The 17,285-nt window shown below is 44.7% G+C and overlaps 1 protein-coding gene across 1 annotated transcript in view; it reads right to left on the bottom strand.

Moving 5' to 3' along the window:
• Positions 1 to 17,285, bottom strand: part of LOC129701206 (regulator of G-protein signaling 5-like) — a 37,076-nt gene that overhangs the window by 11,456 nt on the left and 8,335 nt on the right. The window contains exon 2 of the mRNA XM_055642306.1: positions 8,284 to 8,394. Coding sequence (XP_055498281.1) covers positions 8,284 to 8,394 — 111 coding nt within the window. The remainder of the gene's footprint in view (positions 1 to 8,283; positions 8,395 to 17,285) is intronic.

The following is a 17,285-nucleotide window of genomic DNA, read 5'->3' as shown; positions in this document are numbered from 1 at the left end:
AATCATGGCTGATCTATCTCTCCCCCCTCAACCCCATTCTCCTGCCTTTCCCCCCATAATCTCTGACACCCGTACTCATCAAGAATCTATCTATAACTGCCTTAAAAATATCCACTGACTTTTGTGGCCTCCACAGCCTTCTGTGGCAAAGAATTCCACAAAGTCACCACCCTCAGACTAAAGATAATTTCTCCTCAACTCCTTCCTGAAAGAACCTCAGGTCCTAGCCTCTCCCACTAATGGAAACATCCTCTCCACATCCACTCGATCCAAGCCTTTCACTATTCTGTACGTTTCAATGAGCCCCCCCTTCATTCATCCAAACTCCAGTGAGTACAGGCCCAGTGCCAACAAACGCTCATCATAGGTTAACCTACTCATTCCTGGGATTGTGGAGAGATATAGAGAGAATAGAGTGGATTAGATTAGATTAGTGGGAGATGAGCATAAATGGATGATTAATGGTCAGCATGGAATTAATGGACCAGAGAGCCGCCTTCCATCCTGTAGCTCTCTCTATCTCTCTGCTCAACGTTTTTATCAACAGAAATAGAAAAATTATGTGTCTTTTATTTCTCTCTAGAATTCCATCAACTTTTGCTAGCGTGCATCAGCAATTTTACACCAGCTGATATCAGGCAACTGAACCATCCTCTCATCAACCAGGACTGATCAGCCTCCTATCTACCTCATTGGCGACCTCCTAACTATCTTTAATGGGACTTTACCTTGCACTAAACGTTATTCCCTTTATTCTGTATCTGTACACTGTGGACGGCTCGATTGTAAATGTGCAGTTTCTTCGCTGACTCGATAGCACGCTGCAAAAAAAGCATTACAGTGTACCTAAGTCCGAAGAAGGGTCATCAGCCTGAAGAAAGGTCTCGACCCGAAACATCACCTCTTCCTTCGCTCCATAGACGCTGCCTCACCCGCAGAAGGGCCTGTCCCACTTGGGCGTTATTTGCGAGTCATGAAGATTTTGTACATCCCAAAATCCTGGGGAGCTGTGCGTGACCACGCATCACCACGCATGCGTAATGCGCACCATGCCCGCATCACGTCCGTGTCACGATGTGCGCATCGTGCGCCGTGACGTGTAAATAATGTCGCGTAAATGACGTGCAAATGGGACAGGCCCTTGAGTTTCTCCAGCATTTTTGTCTACTTACAACGTACCTCGGTACACATGATACTAAACTAAACAAATCCCCTTTATCCTGTGTCTGTACATTGTGGACAGCTGGATTGTAATCATGTACAGACTTTTCGCTGCCTGGTTAGTGCACAACAAAAAGATTTTCACTGTAGCTTAGTGCACGTGACAATGATTAGCTAAACTAAACGTTATTCCTGTTATACTGTATCTGTACACTGTGAACGACTTGATTGTCATCATGTATAGTTTATTCACTGACTGGATAGCACGCAACAAAAAGCTTTTCACTGGATCCAAATCACATCGGTTTAGATCGATCGAACAATGACCACATCCTGAAAGCTGCTTTTAATTATTAGAAAGTCTTCAAAACCCTTCAGGGAGATGCACAAGAGAGCGAAGAAAGAGGATAGGAAGAACAGAGCACCAATTTATTTTCAGTGAATGGACTAGAACTAATTAGACTGCGTAGCACAGGGCCCAGTGACAATGAGCAAACCATGCAACATCTCACATGGGCGATTGCACCATTACACTGCAAGGGGCAGGAAGCGAGCGGGTAAGATCATCTCTGACCCCTCTCACCCTGGCCACAAACTCCTTGAAACACTTCCCTCTGGAAGGCGACTGCGGACTGTCAAAGCTGCCACAGCCAGATATAAAAACAACTTTTTCCACGATAAGTAGCTCTACTCAATAACCAAAATTCTGTAGCCTCCTTTGCTCTGGTATTTTATTTAATTCACATGTTTCATCAATAATGTTTTATTATTAATGTTTAATGTTTTATGCATCATTCCTAACTGTCACCATGTCATGTTCTCACTTGCGGGTGGAGCACCAAGGCAAATTCCTTGTATGTGAATACTTGGCCAATAAACATTCATTCATCCACCTCGGGGCAACTCTGAGCTTCAACAATACATACTTTCTCAAGGAGGAGCTGAAACAGCTGGGATTTTCTGGTCCATTGACAACAAATGCTGACCTCCAAGAAACTCGCCCATGGGATAATCCTTTCCCCAGCGTAGGGCAGAGACTGTATAGAGAGAGATACAGCGTGGAAAGAGTTTTGCAGGGCCTGAGAAGTTGTTCAGTAATTGTAATGCTGTACAGCTTTAAAAACTCAGCTACACCTGATTCATGAAGATATAACATCTCCAGCGAGTCTTACAGTGACAATAATGTGTAAAATGATGAAATTCACACATTTGGCGGTGACGGTAGTGTTTGATTCTCTAGAGAATTGTATCACTGACAGACACCTCTGCATTGCTGCATTTGACTGAGCATATGCAGACAGCAAATGCTCCACTTGGGGAGCTTACCACAGTGGCGGCACGATGGTGCAGCGGTAGATCTGCTGCCTTACAGCGCCGGAGACCCAGGTTCGATCCTGGCTATGGGTGCAAAGATCAGGTCAAGATCTGAAACATCGCCTATTCCTTTTCTACATAGATGCTGCCTCACCCGCCGAGTTTCTCCAGCATTTTTTGTCTACTGTTGATTTTTCCAGCATCTGCAGTTCTTTAACACCGACTATGGGTGCTGTCTGTATGGAGTTTTTACCTTCTCCCTGTGGCCATGTGGGTTTCTTCCAGGTGCTCCGGTTTTCTCCCACATCTTCCACTGAAGTACAGCTTTGTATGTTAATTGGCTTTGGTAAAAATTATAAATTCTTCACAGTGTGTGGGATAGAACTAGTGTATGGATGACTGTTGGGCAGCATGGACTTAGTGGGCCGAAGGGCCTGTTACACACTGCACCTCCACAACTAAATGGACATTGTATTCACCAATTTTGGGTAATCAACCCACACACCCCCCCTCCCCTTTCCCTCTCGCCGTTTCCTCCTTTCTTCTCTGAGCAACGGGTTTAGAGAGGACCCAAGGAGAAAATTTTTACCTAAAATGTGGTTGCAATTTGGAACAAACTGCCCGTGTAAATGGTAGATGCATGTTATTTCATGACGTACAAGAAACATCTGGAGAAGTACTTAAATTGTCAAGCGTAATAGTATGTTGTGTGGTTGCATCGCAGCCCAACATCACTAGCCAGGAGAGAGTTGTAGACATAGTCCAGTCCGTCACACAGACCAGACTCCCCACCATTGACTAGATCTACACATCACGCTGCTTCGGAAAAGCAGCCAACATAATCAAAGCCTTGTCCCACCCCGGTCATTCCTTCTTCTCCCTGCTCCTGCCTGGCAGAAGGCACAGAAGCTTGAAAGCATGCACCACCAGAACTAAACTAGTTTTACTTAATGCATGGGATTCATATCCCTCCATTCCCTGCATATTCATGTGCCTATCTATTAACCTCTTAAATACCAACCATATCTACCTCCACCACCACCCTTGGCAGTATGTTCCAGGCACTCACCACACTGTAAACAAAATTGCCCCGACATCTCCTTTAACCTTAGCTCCTCTCACCTTAAAGCAAGGGTTCCCAACCTGGGGTAAACTTACCTCCAGGGGGTAAATTTCACCTACCCAGGGGGTAAATTAGTTGATTCTGGATTTGTACATATTTTTTCTCATTGACTGTGTTTGGTCTTGGTATATTGCTCATCAATAGATATTCATAAATAAGTGAAATAAATTTGTTATGTGCTATTAAAGTTGTCAGGGGTAAACGGGACGAAAAAGGTTGGCAACCCCTGCCTTCAAGCTGTGGCCTCTAGTCTTATACATTCCAAACCTAGGAAAAAAGGTTTGCATTGCCTCTCATTGCTTCTATCAGGTCTGCTCGCAACCTCTGACATTCCAGAGAGATTAATCCACATTTGTCCAACCTCTCTTTATAGCTACTGCCATTAATCCAGGCAACATTCTGGTCACCCTCTCCCAAGCCTCCACATCCTTCTTTGATAAATGAGGGGGTAAAGGTTATCAGAAGCAGAAAGAGATTCAGAACGGAGGTCACAGTTTGATCAGCCAGGATCTTACGAAATGGCAGAAGCGGGTTGAGCAACGGAGTGGCTGGCCTACAGTTTACTTTAGGGATAGAGTGTGGAAACAGGCCCTTTGGCTTACCAGGTCTGTGCCGACTAGCGATCCCCGTACACTAGCACCATCTCACACACTAGGGGCCATTTGCAAGTTTTACTGAAGCCAATTAACCTACAAACCTGTACATCTTTGAGATGTGGGAAGAAACCAGAGCTCCCAGAGAAAACCCACACAGTCACATGGAGAACGTACAAACTCCACACAGACAGCATTCTAGTCCGATTAAACCCGGGTTTCTGGCGCGGCAACTCTACCCGTTTATTAAAGGTAACAACAGTCCCAGCCTCAACTACCTCCTCTGGCAGCTCGTCCCATACACCCGTCCTGTGAAAAATTTACCCCTCAGATTCCTATTAACTATTTTCCCTTCACCTTCAAACTATGTCCTCTGGTTCTCGATTCCCCTACTTTGGGCAAGAGTCTCTGTGTGTCTACCCGATCTATTCCTCTCATGATTTCATACACCTCTATAAAATTTCCCCCCATCCTCCTGGACTCAAAGAAATAGAGTCCCAGCCTGCTCAACCTCTCCCCATCTCTCAGGCCCTCGTGTCCTGGCAACATCCTCACAAGTCTTCTCTGTGCCCTCCCCAGCTTTACACCATCTTCCCTGTAACATGGTACCCAGAACTGAACACAATACTCTAAATGTGACCTCACCAACATCTAGCATAACTGCAACATGACATCCCAGACTCTATACTCAATACTCCGACTCATGAAGGCCAATGTGCCAAGAGCCGTTTTGACCACCCTATGCCACCTTCAAGGAACTATACACTCCAAGATCCCTCTGCTCTACAACACTCCCCAGAGCAGGTCCTGCCCATGTTAGACTTTCCAAAATGCAATAGATCACATTTGCATGTTTATATGCTTGTAAATCAATTTCCAAATCAGAAGGGCATTTGTGATCAGGATAGACTGTAGAAATCTATGACAATTCCAAATATTAGGAGTACAATAATGTCCTTATGCTATCCTTAATATAAATATCAATTATTATTGCTCGATTAAAAGATTCAGCATGGAAACAGACAGCCCACTGAGTCCATGCCAACCATCGATCAAATTAGTTCTATGTTATCCCACTTTCTCATCCACTCCCGACACACTAGGGGGAATTTACAGAAGGCCGATTAACCTACAAATCCACCCGTCTTTGGGATGTGGAAGGGACAATTTATAATCTTTACAGAAGCCAATTAACCTACAGGCCTGTACTTATTTGGAGTGTGGAAGGAAGGAAACCAGAGCACCCGGAGAAAATCCACACGGTCAGAGGCATAACGTGCAAACTCCGCACACACAGACAACACCCAAGGTCAGTTTCAAACCCGGGTCTCTGGTGCCACGAGGCAGCGGCTCTACCAACTGCGCCACTGTGCACCCTTTCCTACTTTGAGATAAAAGGCAATAGAATAGTTTGTTGAAAAACTGCAAGGCTGCTAAATGGTACAAGGATTGGCAAGCAGCTAACCAGATGGTTGGTGCAAATATTATGTTAAATGGAAATACACAGATTGGAAATACACTGGTTACTTAATTAGATCAATGGACCATGTTCCTATGATTTACTGTGCTATTGGAGATCTTATTTTGGTCGGACTTCTAGTAAATTGTCAATGGACATTTCGTAGAAGGCACTTGGAATGATGCACACAGCACGTGGCGATCTGTAATTTGAAGCTTATCTCAGCTAGAGTCGCAGCTGTTCCTGGAATACCACCAACAGCCCATTTTAAATCATTGTCATTTTGCTTTTTCTCCCTGTTGCTTTATGTTCAGAAGGGCCCTTAACAATGATGCATGACCACTTAGGGAATCGAGAGAGGCAGTTCCACGTTAATTCACTTATGTTGGTCGCTTTAGGGGATTGTTGTGAAATGATATTGGCTTTATTTGCTGTCGTCTTTTAAACACATGCTCTTTCCCTTCAGGGTACAGACATTAGAATTAAGAAACCAAAGTCATTAACTGCCTGTATTTCAGCCCGCTTGTTTACAATGTTAACTTAGCCGCGAGGTATTACTCTCCCCACCAAAATAAAGATGAGCGTGCTGGTCCAAATTCTGAGCAGGTTATTCAGACAATACAATTCTGAGGGTGTGCAGAGAAGATTTTCAAAGAAGACTTCAAGCTGTTGTTTGGGGTTTTTTTTTTTTTTTTAAGATTCAACCGACATCATGTTCAGCATGGACATTGTGGGATGAAGGGCCTTTTACTGTGCTGAACCACATAGAATGCAGAACAGAACACAGTACAGCACAAGTATCAGGCAACTGAAGCATCCTAAAGCAACCAGAGAGCAGTCTGAAGAAGGGTCTCAACCTGAAACGTCACCCATTCCTTCTCTCCAGAGATGCTGCCTGTCTCGCTGAGTTAATCCAGCATTTTGTGTCTATCTCGAGTTTAAACCAGCATCTGCTGTTCCTTTCTATACAGTCTTGAACTACTATAGGACTATCTTTGATAAGGATTTACATTGCACTAAAGGGCTGTCCCACTTGGGAGACCTAATCCGCGAGTTCTGGCGAATTTGCCCTCGACTCATACTCACAGCATGGTCCACATGAGGTCGTAGGAGATCTTTGTAACTCTCCTTCATGCTCAAGAGTGGTCCCCCAAAGGTCATCATGGAAAAAAATTGGATACTTTTTTTTACTCGTAGGAGGTCGGCACGTTAGTCATGGGTAATCGAGGGTAGTCGTAGATAGTCTTCATCATGGTCGAAGGGAGGATGAAGGAGATCGAAGGAAGTAGTCTTCACTCTCCACTATTCGGTGTCCAATTTCCCCGAAGCTAGTCGTAGCTAGTCTTCAACATAGTCGAAGGAGGTCTTCAACATGACATTTTTTCAAACTCTCCTAAAGTCTTCAAAACCCGCCAATTAGGTCGCCCAAGTGGAACAGCCCCATTATGTATCCGTATTCTGTAAATGGGTCGATTGTAATTATGTATGGAGTTTCTGCTGACTGGATAGCACACAACAAAAGCTTTTCACTGGACATAGTTACACGTGACAATAGACTAAAGTGAACTGTAGGACAGGCCCTTTGGCCCACAATGTCTGCACCACACATGATGCCAAGACCATCACCTCTGTGCCCATATCTCCCCATTCCCTGCATATCCATGTGCCTATCCGCTTTCTCATCCACTCTCTTCCAAAAGTCTTATAAACACCACTATTATACCTGCTTCAACCATCACCCCCAGCGGCACGTTCCAGGCACCCACTTGAGTAAATTACTTGAGGTTGAACGTTGAGTCATACAGTTTTAGATCAAGCCCATTCTTTTAAACATCAGCGCTAGGGTTCGTTTCACCATTAGAAATTCTTGAGCATACCTTACTTTTATATCACATGTAATGACCCAGGAAAGTCAAGTCACGAGTGTTTTATTGTCATATGTCCCGAAACAAAACAAAAGAAATCCTTATTTGCAATAGCACGACAGCAGATATGTAAACATAGTACTCTGTAAACACCATAATGAACAACAAATAATTGTACATACATGTGTGAGTGTATACGTGTGTGTCTATGCGTGTATGCATTTATGACAAACGACAAGAGCGCAAAGCCAAAAATAATTCCCCCCCGAGTCCGAGTCTATTTGGAAGTTGTAGTGTTTAATAGCCTGATGGTTGTTGGGAAGAAGCTGCTCCTGCCCTGGAGGTCATGGTTTTCAGGCTCCTGTACCTTCTTCCCAACGGCAGGAGTGAAATGAGTGTGCAGCCAAGGTCGTGTGCATCTCTGATGATGCTGGCTGCCTTGAGGCAGTGGCTCCTGTAGGTCCTCTTGATGGCGGGGAGGTCAGTATCCATGATGGACTGAGCAGTGTTCAGCAATTTTTTTGGGGCGTTCAAGTTACCGAACCAGGTCGTGGTGCAACCAGTCAATATGCTTACGCCAGTTGGGTTTCCCCCCCCCCCCCCCCCCCACCCACCCCCCCCACTCTCTCCATCCTATCCGATGCAGAACGACCTGACCTTGTAGCCTGACCCTCATTACTTTGCCTCTGGTTCTGACAAAGAAAATAATTCCCGTTATTTAAAAACCAAGCCCCTTCTCTCAAAGAGAACAATAGGGTAATTCATTACCTTGAAGGCTTGGCAGTCTTCTCCGCTTTGTCACTATACGGGATGATGTAGTCAGTGATGATATCTGGCTTCTGCAACAGATATCCCAATTTGGTTTTTATTCCTTTGGCCCTGGGAAGATAAAACAGCAAAGTTAAGGGCGCTGACAAGACGAACAGCCGATGCTGGAACCTCAAGCAAAACGCGAGTTGCTGGAGGAACTCAGTGGGTCAGGCAGCATCTGGGGAGGAAATGGATAGATTTTGGTCAGGATATTTCTGTTGTCCATTTGAAAATGTAATGGGAAATAAAGATTTAAGGGAAAAGATTTAATGAGGAAAGATTTAATAGGGGGCAACTTTTTTTACATAAAATCTGGTAGGTTTATAGAACATGCTGCCAGAGGTGGTAGTTGAGAGGTCCTATCACAACATTTAAAACACATCTGGACAGGTACATGGATAGGACAGGTTTAGAGGGATATGGGCCAAATGCAGGCAGGTGGGACTAGTGTAGATGAGACCTTGGTCACCATGGGCAAGATGGGCTGAGGGGCCGGTTTCAACGCTGTATAACTATCTTAGTTGAATTTAGTGATACGGCATGGAAACTCGCCATTCAGCTCACCGGGTCCACGCCGACTGTCGATAACCCGTTCACAATGTTATACCACTCACATCCTGCACACTAGGCACAATTTACAGAGGGCCAATTAACCTATCTACCTGCACATCTTTGGAATGTGGGAGGAAATGGAGCACTAAGGAAACCACGTGACCATAGGGAGAACGTGCAGACTCCATGTCGACAACACCCGAGGTCAGGATCGAACCCGGGTCTCTGTCTACAGTGGCAATATTCTTCCCAGCCGGGTTGGAGAGGATTGGGTAGTTGCATATAGAAAACATGTTTGGCACAGACATTGTGGACTGAAGGACCTTGTCCTGTGCTATGTTATATGGGGATAATTGCTACAGGGAAAGGTTCGTCCGACTTGGATTTTTTTTCTGGAATGCCGGAAGTAGAATGGAGACCTGATACAAGTTTATGAAACTATGCGAGGCATAAATACTGTAGAAAATAGAAAATAGGTGCAGGAGGAGGCCATTCGGCCCTTCAAGCCAGCACCGCACTCATTGTGATCATGGCTGTTCACCCACAACCAGTAACTATGCCTTCTCCCCATGTCCCACTATTCCGCTAACCCCTAGAGCTCTATCTAACCCTTTTAAATTCATCCAGTGAATTGGCCTCTGCTGCCTTCTTGAACTGAATACATTTAATTAGCCAAGTATGTATACATACAAGGAATTTGCCTTGGTGCTTTACTCGCAAGTATCACCATGATATGCAGTAGACAATTACAAATAAAACATTATAATCTGTGGCAGAGAATTCCACAACTCTCTGGGTGAAAACGTTTTTTCTCATCTTCGTTTTAAATGGCCTCTCCTTTATTCTTAGACTGTGGCCCCTGGTTCTGGACTCCCCCAACATTGGGAACATTTTTCCTGCATCTAGCTTGTCCAGTCCTTTATAAGTTTCTATAAGATAACCTCTCATCCTTCTAAATTCCAGTGAATACAAGCCCAGTCTTTCCAATCATTCCTCATATGACAGTCCCGTCATCCCGGGTATTAACCTCGTGAACCTACGATGCACTGCCTCAATAGCAAGGATGCCTTTCCTCAAATTAGGAAACCAAAACTGCACACAATACTCCAGATGTGGACTCACCCGGGGCCCTGTGCAACTGCAGGACCTCTTTACTCTTATACTCAAATCCTCTTGTTATGAAGGCCAACATGCCATTAGCTTTCTTCATTGCCTGCAGTACCTGCATGTTTACTTTCAGTGACTGGTGTACAAGAATGCCCAGATCCCATTGCACTTCCATTTTTCCTAATCTGACAACATTGAGATAATAATCTGCCTCCTTGTTCTTGCCGCCAAAGTGGATAACCTCACATTTATCTACATTATACTGCATCTGCCATGCATCTGCCCACTCACCCAACCTGTCCAAGTCACCCTGCATTCTCATAGCATCCTCCTCACAGTTCACACTGCCACCCAGCTTTGTGTCATCTGCAAATTTGCTAGTGTTACTTTTAATCCCATCATCTAAATCATTAATATTTATTGTAAATAGTCACAACCCCAGCACCGAGCCTTGTGGCAATCCACTCGCCACTGACTGCCATTCTGAAGGGACCCGTTTATTCCTACTCTTTATTTCCTGTCTGCCAACCAATTCTCTATCCATCTCAATACCCTATCCCCAATACCATGTGCTCAAATGTTGCCCACTAATCTCCTGTGTGGGACCTTATCAAAGGTTTTCTGTGCCTTTATACACTACATCCACAGGCTCTCCTTCATCGATTTTACTTGTCGCATTGCTTGTTGCTGCAGCTTTGGAGAGCTGCCTCCTGGCATGTCAAATCATCAACTATTTTGATGTTTATCAACATTTTAAAATTCCGTAGAAATTGTTTCCTGTTGCACAATAAACATATTAAATAATCAAACAACAATTTAAATATCTACTCCTTTTTGCCAACAATCATTGTGTACAAATGTACAAACGATATCTCATGGCAGATAGTGCAAACAGTGAATTGGTGAAGTCATTAGACAGAATGGGACACAAAGTGCTGGAGTAACACAGCCGGCTAGGCAGCTTCTCTGGTGAACAAGGACAGGTGACCTTTCAGGTCGGGACCCGTCATTAGACTTAAACCAACATGGGACATGAAAGTGCTTTACTGCAAAAGAAAAAGACACAAAGTGCTGGAGTAACGCAGCAGGTCAGGCATCCTCTCCGGAGAACACGGAGAGGTGTCAGTGTTCGGGTGACAAGTCGGTACCCTGCTCTAGACTTATACCAGCATGGGAATGAAGAAGGGTCTCGACACAAAACGTCACCTATTTCTTTTCTCCAGAGAAGCCGTCTGTCCCGCTGAGTTATTCCAGCTTTTTGATTCTATCTTCGGTTTAAACCAGCATCTGCAGTTCCTTTCAACAAACGGGAAAGTGTATGAAGATGCCCCAACTCAGCTGTCTAATTTGCTCATGTTTGGCCTATCTCTGCTAAACCTTTCCGATCCATGTCCCTATCCAAGTGCCTTTTATATAGTACCCGCCTCAACTACCTCCTCTGGCAGCTCATTCCATATACCCACCACCCGATGAATACACACTTTGTACACACAAAAGAAAAGGACACAAAGTGCTGGAGTAACGCAGCAGGTCAGGCAGCATCTCTGGAGGACATGGATTGATGATGTTTCGGATCAGGATGCTTCTTCAGACTGGTTGGGGTAGGGTAGGCTGGAAGAGAGGAAGCACGCGAGGAATCGCCACGCTCTGGCACCATCTTGCCAGCATTTTAGTCCAACTTGCAAAATGGAGGACACAAGTGGATTTATTCAGGCTCGTACTGGAGAAGAGGGAGTTGTCCCAACGCAAACAGCTGAGGAAGGTGGATCTGCATTCTTTGGCCCTTGGAAGAACACGGGGTAATCTTATTGAAACATTAAGATGCTTTCATGTGTGGAGAGTCTCGAACAAGGGAACATGCTTCTAAAATAAGGGGGTGCAATTAAAGCTAGTGTGTACTGGAACAACTTCTTGCAGGGAGTGGTGAATCTCTGGAATGTTCTAGGAGACTGTGGATGCTAGACCATGTGAGCTATATAAAGGGGAGATACGATACAATAGAACTTTATTTATCCCAAGAGAGGAATTAATTTGCCAACAGGCATAAAAACACAAAATATATGAAATATTAAATTAAAGTGACGAGTGGAAAGGATTGGGGATGTGCAAAGATTGGGGAGGGGAGTCAGTCTCAGTCGACCCATGACAAAAGGGGGAGGAGTTGTACAGTTTGATAGCCACAGGGAAGAAGGATCTCCTGTGGTGTTCTGACTTGCACCTTGTTGGAATTGAGGTCTCTGGAGATCCAAGTCACAAGAATTGAGGTCAGGAGCAGATTAGTCACTATTGCAGTGAATAACAGGGCTGGTTTGAGAGGCCAAGTATACTACTGCTCAAAACAGAATGAAAAACTCCCAGGCTCCAATCACGACAGCTTACTAATAAATGACGGCTTTGTCATTCAAATCATTTATTAAAATCAATTCACGAGGAAATGCAGGTGCTAGAATCTCGAGCCAAACACAAAGTGCTGGAGAAACTCAACGGGTTAAGCCCCTGTCCCACTTGTCCGAGTTACTCACAAATTCTTCCGAGTTTTCACCTTGATTCAAACTCGGAGAATTACGGTAATAGCCAGCCATAGGGACGCGGGGCTATTTTTTTTTTTTTTACTCGTGGAGATTTTTCAAAATGCTGAAAAAACTTCCTGATTTACCTGATGCCCCGAGTTCCTGCGGCTGGCATTACGAGCCGCTGCGAAATATCTAAGGATGCCTAAGGCCTCCTACGGACATTCACAGAGTTTGAAGCAAGGGGAAAACTCGTGAGAATTCGTGAGTAAGTCGGGAAAGTGGGACGGGGCTTAAGGCAGCATTTGTGGAGGGAATGGACAGGCGATGGTTCGGGTCTGGACCCTTCTCCTGACCCCTTGCCCACTCGGGAATGTACCCAATCCTTCCTCTATCCCATCCCTCTTCCCCCTCACCCATATCCCTCCCTCCGTGTTTACATTTCACTCCTCCTTTTCTCCGACACCCTTTTGTCTCATTTTCACCTCAAGTCACTGACACTTACTTCACTCATCAGCCAATCATCCCACCTCACCTGTATCCACCTATCACTTGCCAGTCATAGTCACCGAGCCAGTAGAGTGATACAGTGTGGAAACAAGCCCTTCAGCCCAACTTGCCCACACCGGCCAACATGTCCCAGCTACACTAATCCCACCTGCCCAAACCTCTTCTTGTCCAGCTTTCTTCCTCACCCCCCTACAATCAGTCTGAGGGAGGGTCCCAACCCAAAGCATTACCTGTCCATTCCCTCCACAGATGCTGCCTGGCCCACTGAGTTCCTCCAGCACTTTGTGATTGACCCAGAGTGGGATAGTGGATGAAGGGCCAGAATGAAATGTAATGAACACCATCGCATAGAAGGAGATTCTGCCCACTTTCATCAGGTCAAATAGTCCCAATGGGAAACACGATATTCTGACTCTAATATTCAGCGCTACCAATTGGGGAGGAATTTCTGGGCAAATTTGTTGATACTCTAAGACGAGGACTCGTAGTTCTAAACTGTCCAGCCAAGGAGACCTTCCCCCCGGTACAACGTCAAAGGATAGGAAACGTTTAGCGGGATTTGGACCAAATGTGGGGAAATGGGATTAGTTTAGATAAGACATCTGGGAACCTGAGAGGCAACGTTTCCACACAGATGGTGGTGTGTGTATATGGAATAAGCTGCCAGAGGAGGTAGTTGAGGCAGGTACTATAACAGTATTTAAAAGACATTTGAACAGGTACATGGACAGGAAAGGTTTAGAGAGATGGCTAAATTGGGCAAATGGGACAAGCTGAGTTGGGGCACCTTAGTCGGCAGGGCTGAAAGGCCTGTTTTCATGCTGTATGACTCTATGACTATCAATATCCCTTCACTTGCTTAATCCTGTGCGCTCCAATACCCATATTGGTGACACGTGTCCACAGGACCAAACACAACCTGTACACATATTGACCAAACACAGGGGCTATCTCTTCTTGCAGTTTCTATATATTTACAGGGAGGCTTAAAAGCTCTGGTGTTTGCTTGTTCACCTTTTATAAAGCTGCAGATTTAATGCAGCCATCCATTTCAGCCCTATTAAATCTCTGATTTGCATTTATCGTGTTTACAATGCTCTTTTCTATGAGGGTTAAGTGATGGACAACCAAGATGGATTTCCTTCTGTGGCATAGAAAATATTGAACATTGAACTCCCGCTGAATAGGACAAATCAAAATATGATTTATGTCGTCGGCCCTGTTCTCACAAGATCGTAATTGATGGTAGTTGAATTAGGCCACTCAGCCCATCAAGTCTACTCCACATTCAATCATAGCTGATTGATCTCTCCCTCCTAATCCCTTTCTCCTGCCTTCAACCCATAATCTCTGACACCCATATTAATCAAGTCTATCTGTCCCTGCCTTAAAAGCATTCACTGACTTGGCCTCCACAGCATTCTGTGGCAAAGAATTCCCCAGATTCATCATTGTTCTGATCTTCTCTATCTTTCAGTCTGAAGAAGGGTTCTGACCTGAAACATCACCTACACCTATTCCATGGTGGCATGGTGTTACAGCACCAGGGACCCGGGTTCAATCTTGATTACAGGTGCTGTCTGTGTGGAGTTTGTACGTTCTCCCCGTGACCTGTTATAATGTTGTGCCTTACACAAAGGCACAACACTATCCATCCTCCACTCTTCCAATGACTCACCCATATCTAACAAAGATACAAAACTCTCGGCCAAAGCCTTAGCAATCTTGCTCTCATAACACCCCAGGATACATTTGGTCAGGACCTGGGGATTAATCTGCATTGATGCCTTTCCAGCATCTTTCCTTCTCATGTTGCTATGGACCAGGATTTCACTGTCCCCACCCCCGAACACAAAACCCCTTCTGTGTACATCTCCACAGTAACTATCGATGCCGTCTTCATGCTGAACAACACAGATGACAATTAAATGTATCTTGCATCTTGTATCTGTATCTTGTGTAGATGTCCTTGCCATGAGAAACTGCGGTTCTGTTTTAGTTTTGGAGATGCAGCGTGGAAACGGGGCCTTTGACCCACCGAGTCCGCACTGACCATCGATTACCCACACACTCCTTCTATCGTACACACAGAAGTCAATTAACCCACAAACATGCACGCCTTGGGAATGTGGGAGGAAACCGGAGCACCTGGAGAAAACCCACGCGGTCACAGAGAAAACGTGCAAACTCTGTACAGACAGCACCTATGGCCACGATCAAACCCGGGTCTCAGGCGCTGTGAGGCAGCAGACCTACCACTGCGACATCCCAGAAATTGTACAACAAAGTTGCCCTTGCCTTGAGAAATAACAGTTCTGCTTATATATATATATATATCAAAAATTACTATTTTGTTCACATGGGTCCAGTGTGAATTGTGACTCACACATCCTGCCCTTCTTCCTTAAAGTACAGTGTAGGAAGGAACTGCAGATGTTGGTTTAAACCAAAGATAGAAACAAAATGCTGGAGTAACTCAGCGAGATAGGCAGCATCTCTGGAGGGACGGAATGGATGATGTTTCGGGTCGAGACCCTTCGTCTGAAGTTTCTCCAACATTTCGTGTTTATCTTGGCTTAAAGTACAGATTAACGTGTCTTCAGGAGAATGTGCTATGAAAAATGCATTGGGAAAGCAATAGCATGTGTACATGGATCCTGATAAGTGCACCACAAGCTTGCCAAAAAAGATAGCTCATCCAACGACTTCTGTTGACTGCTTGTTATGAACAGCCCTCTCAAAATATCTTTGTTTGGCTCAGCCAGTCTCCAGTGCTGTCTGTATGGCAGACATACAGCAGTTCCAGTCTCACACATCTGCCATCTTCTCTATCCTCTTAATCTCCTTTCCTTCACCCACCCTAATCCATCTTTAAATGTCGACACGAGTTCTGATTTAATCGCTAACTGCATGCAAAATACAATTTCCCTGCTCTCCGTCCCAAGTCTCCATCATCTTATCTTCATTCTTGATCTTAAATCACTTATGCTGGAAATGCTATTTTGCCAAGCCCAAATTTTATTGTGGTCAGGCCAAATTGGGTGATCTCAGGGTCATGTGCAAGCAAGCAGGCGGCAGGGTTAGAAAGGTGTTTAAGAAGGAACTGCAGATGCTGGAGAATCGAAGGTACACAAAAAAGCTGGAGAAACTCAACGGGTGCAGCAGCATCTATGGAGTGAAGGAAATAGGCAACGTTTCGGGCCGAAACGTTGCCTATTTCCTTCGCTCCATAGATGCTGCTGCACCCGCTGAGTTTCTCCAGCTTTTTTTGTGTACCTAGGGTTAGAAAGGTTGTTGACCTGTAACGTTGAGCCCGTTTTCCCTCCCCTCAGACGTTGCCTGACTTGGTGAGTAGGCCTGGTCGTCTCTCCGGCAATTGAAACTTTTTTTTTTTTAATATTAATTTTATTAGAAGCAATAAAGAGAAAGTAATCGACATAACAGTTACACAATTTCCGTACTGCTTCCATTTTAACATTTTATAAACTAATAACTAAATCGGGGGAAAAAAGGAAAAAGGAAAAAAGGGAAAGAAAGAAGAAAAGAAAAAGAAAAAGAAAGAATTTCGAGAAAGACACGAAAAAAGAAAGAAAAACCCCAGAACTAACGAAAAAGTGAAAGAAGTGGAGATATATCCAGTGTTTAAGAAGGAACTGCAGATGCTGGAGAATGGAAGGTTACACAAGGGAGGAGTCGAACGTGAAGTTATTGAGGGTAAGGACCAGCTCCGCTAGGCGGAGGAGAGTGTCAGTGGCTGGGTATAGGTTGCTTCTCTGGTCGAGGATGAACCGGAGGGCTTTGAGATATATCCAACTGCCCTTCCATACGCCCGCTCACCCGAGTCTAGGGTCTGTTTTGAGTTTGTGTTCTACCATTATATTGTTGAAGGAACAGTCTTAATGGATCCCACACAGTGGGAAAGCACTCAATCAATTAATTAATCAATCACAACGGACAATAACATCATAGGAACAGGCCATTCGGCCCACAATGTCTGTGCTAAACATGATGCCAAGTTAAACTGATCTCATCTGCCTGTAAATGAGCCACATCCCTCTATTCCCAGTGCTTCCATGTGCCTATTTAAAAGCCTCTTAAACGCCACTATTGTATCTGCTTCCACCACCAACTCTGGCAATATGTACCAGGCACCCACCACTCTGTGTTTTATAAAAAAAAGAAAAGAAAAAAAAGTGCTCCACACATCTCCTTTAAACTTTCCCTCTCTCATCTTATGCCTATGCTCTCTAGTGCTTGACATCTCCACCCTAGGAGAAATGT

The sequence above is a fragment of the Leucoraja erinacea genome, chromosome 10 (assembly GCF_028641065.1).
Source record: "Leucoraja erinacea ecotype New England chromosome 10, Leri_hhj_1, whole genome shotgun sequence".
Lineage (NCBI taxonomy): Eukaryota > Metazoa > Chordata > Chondrichthyes > Rajiformes > Rajidae > Leucoraja > Leucoraja erinaceus.
This window is presented reverse-complemented; position numbering and strand designations above follow the sequence as displayed.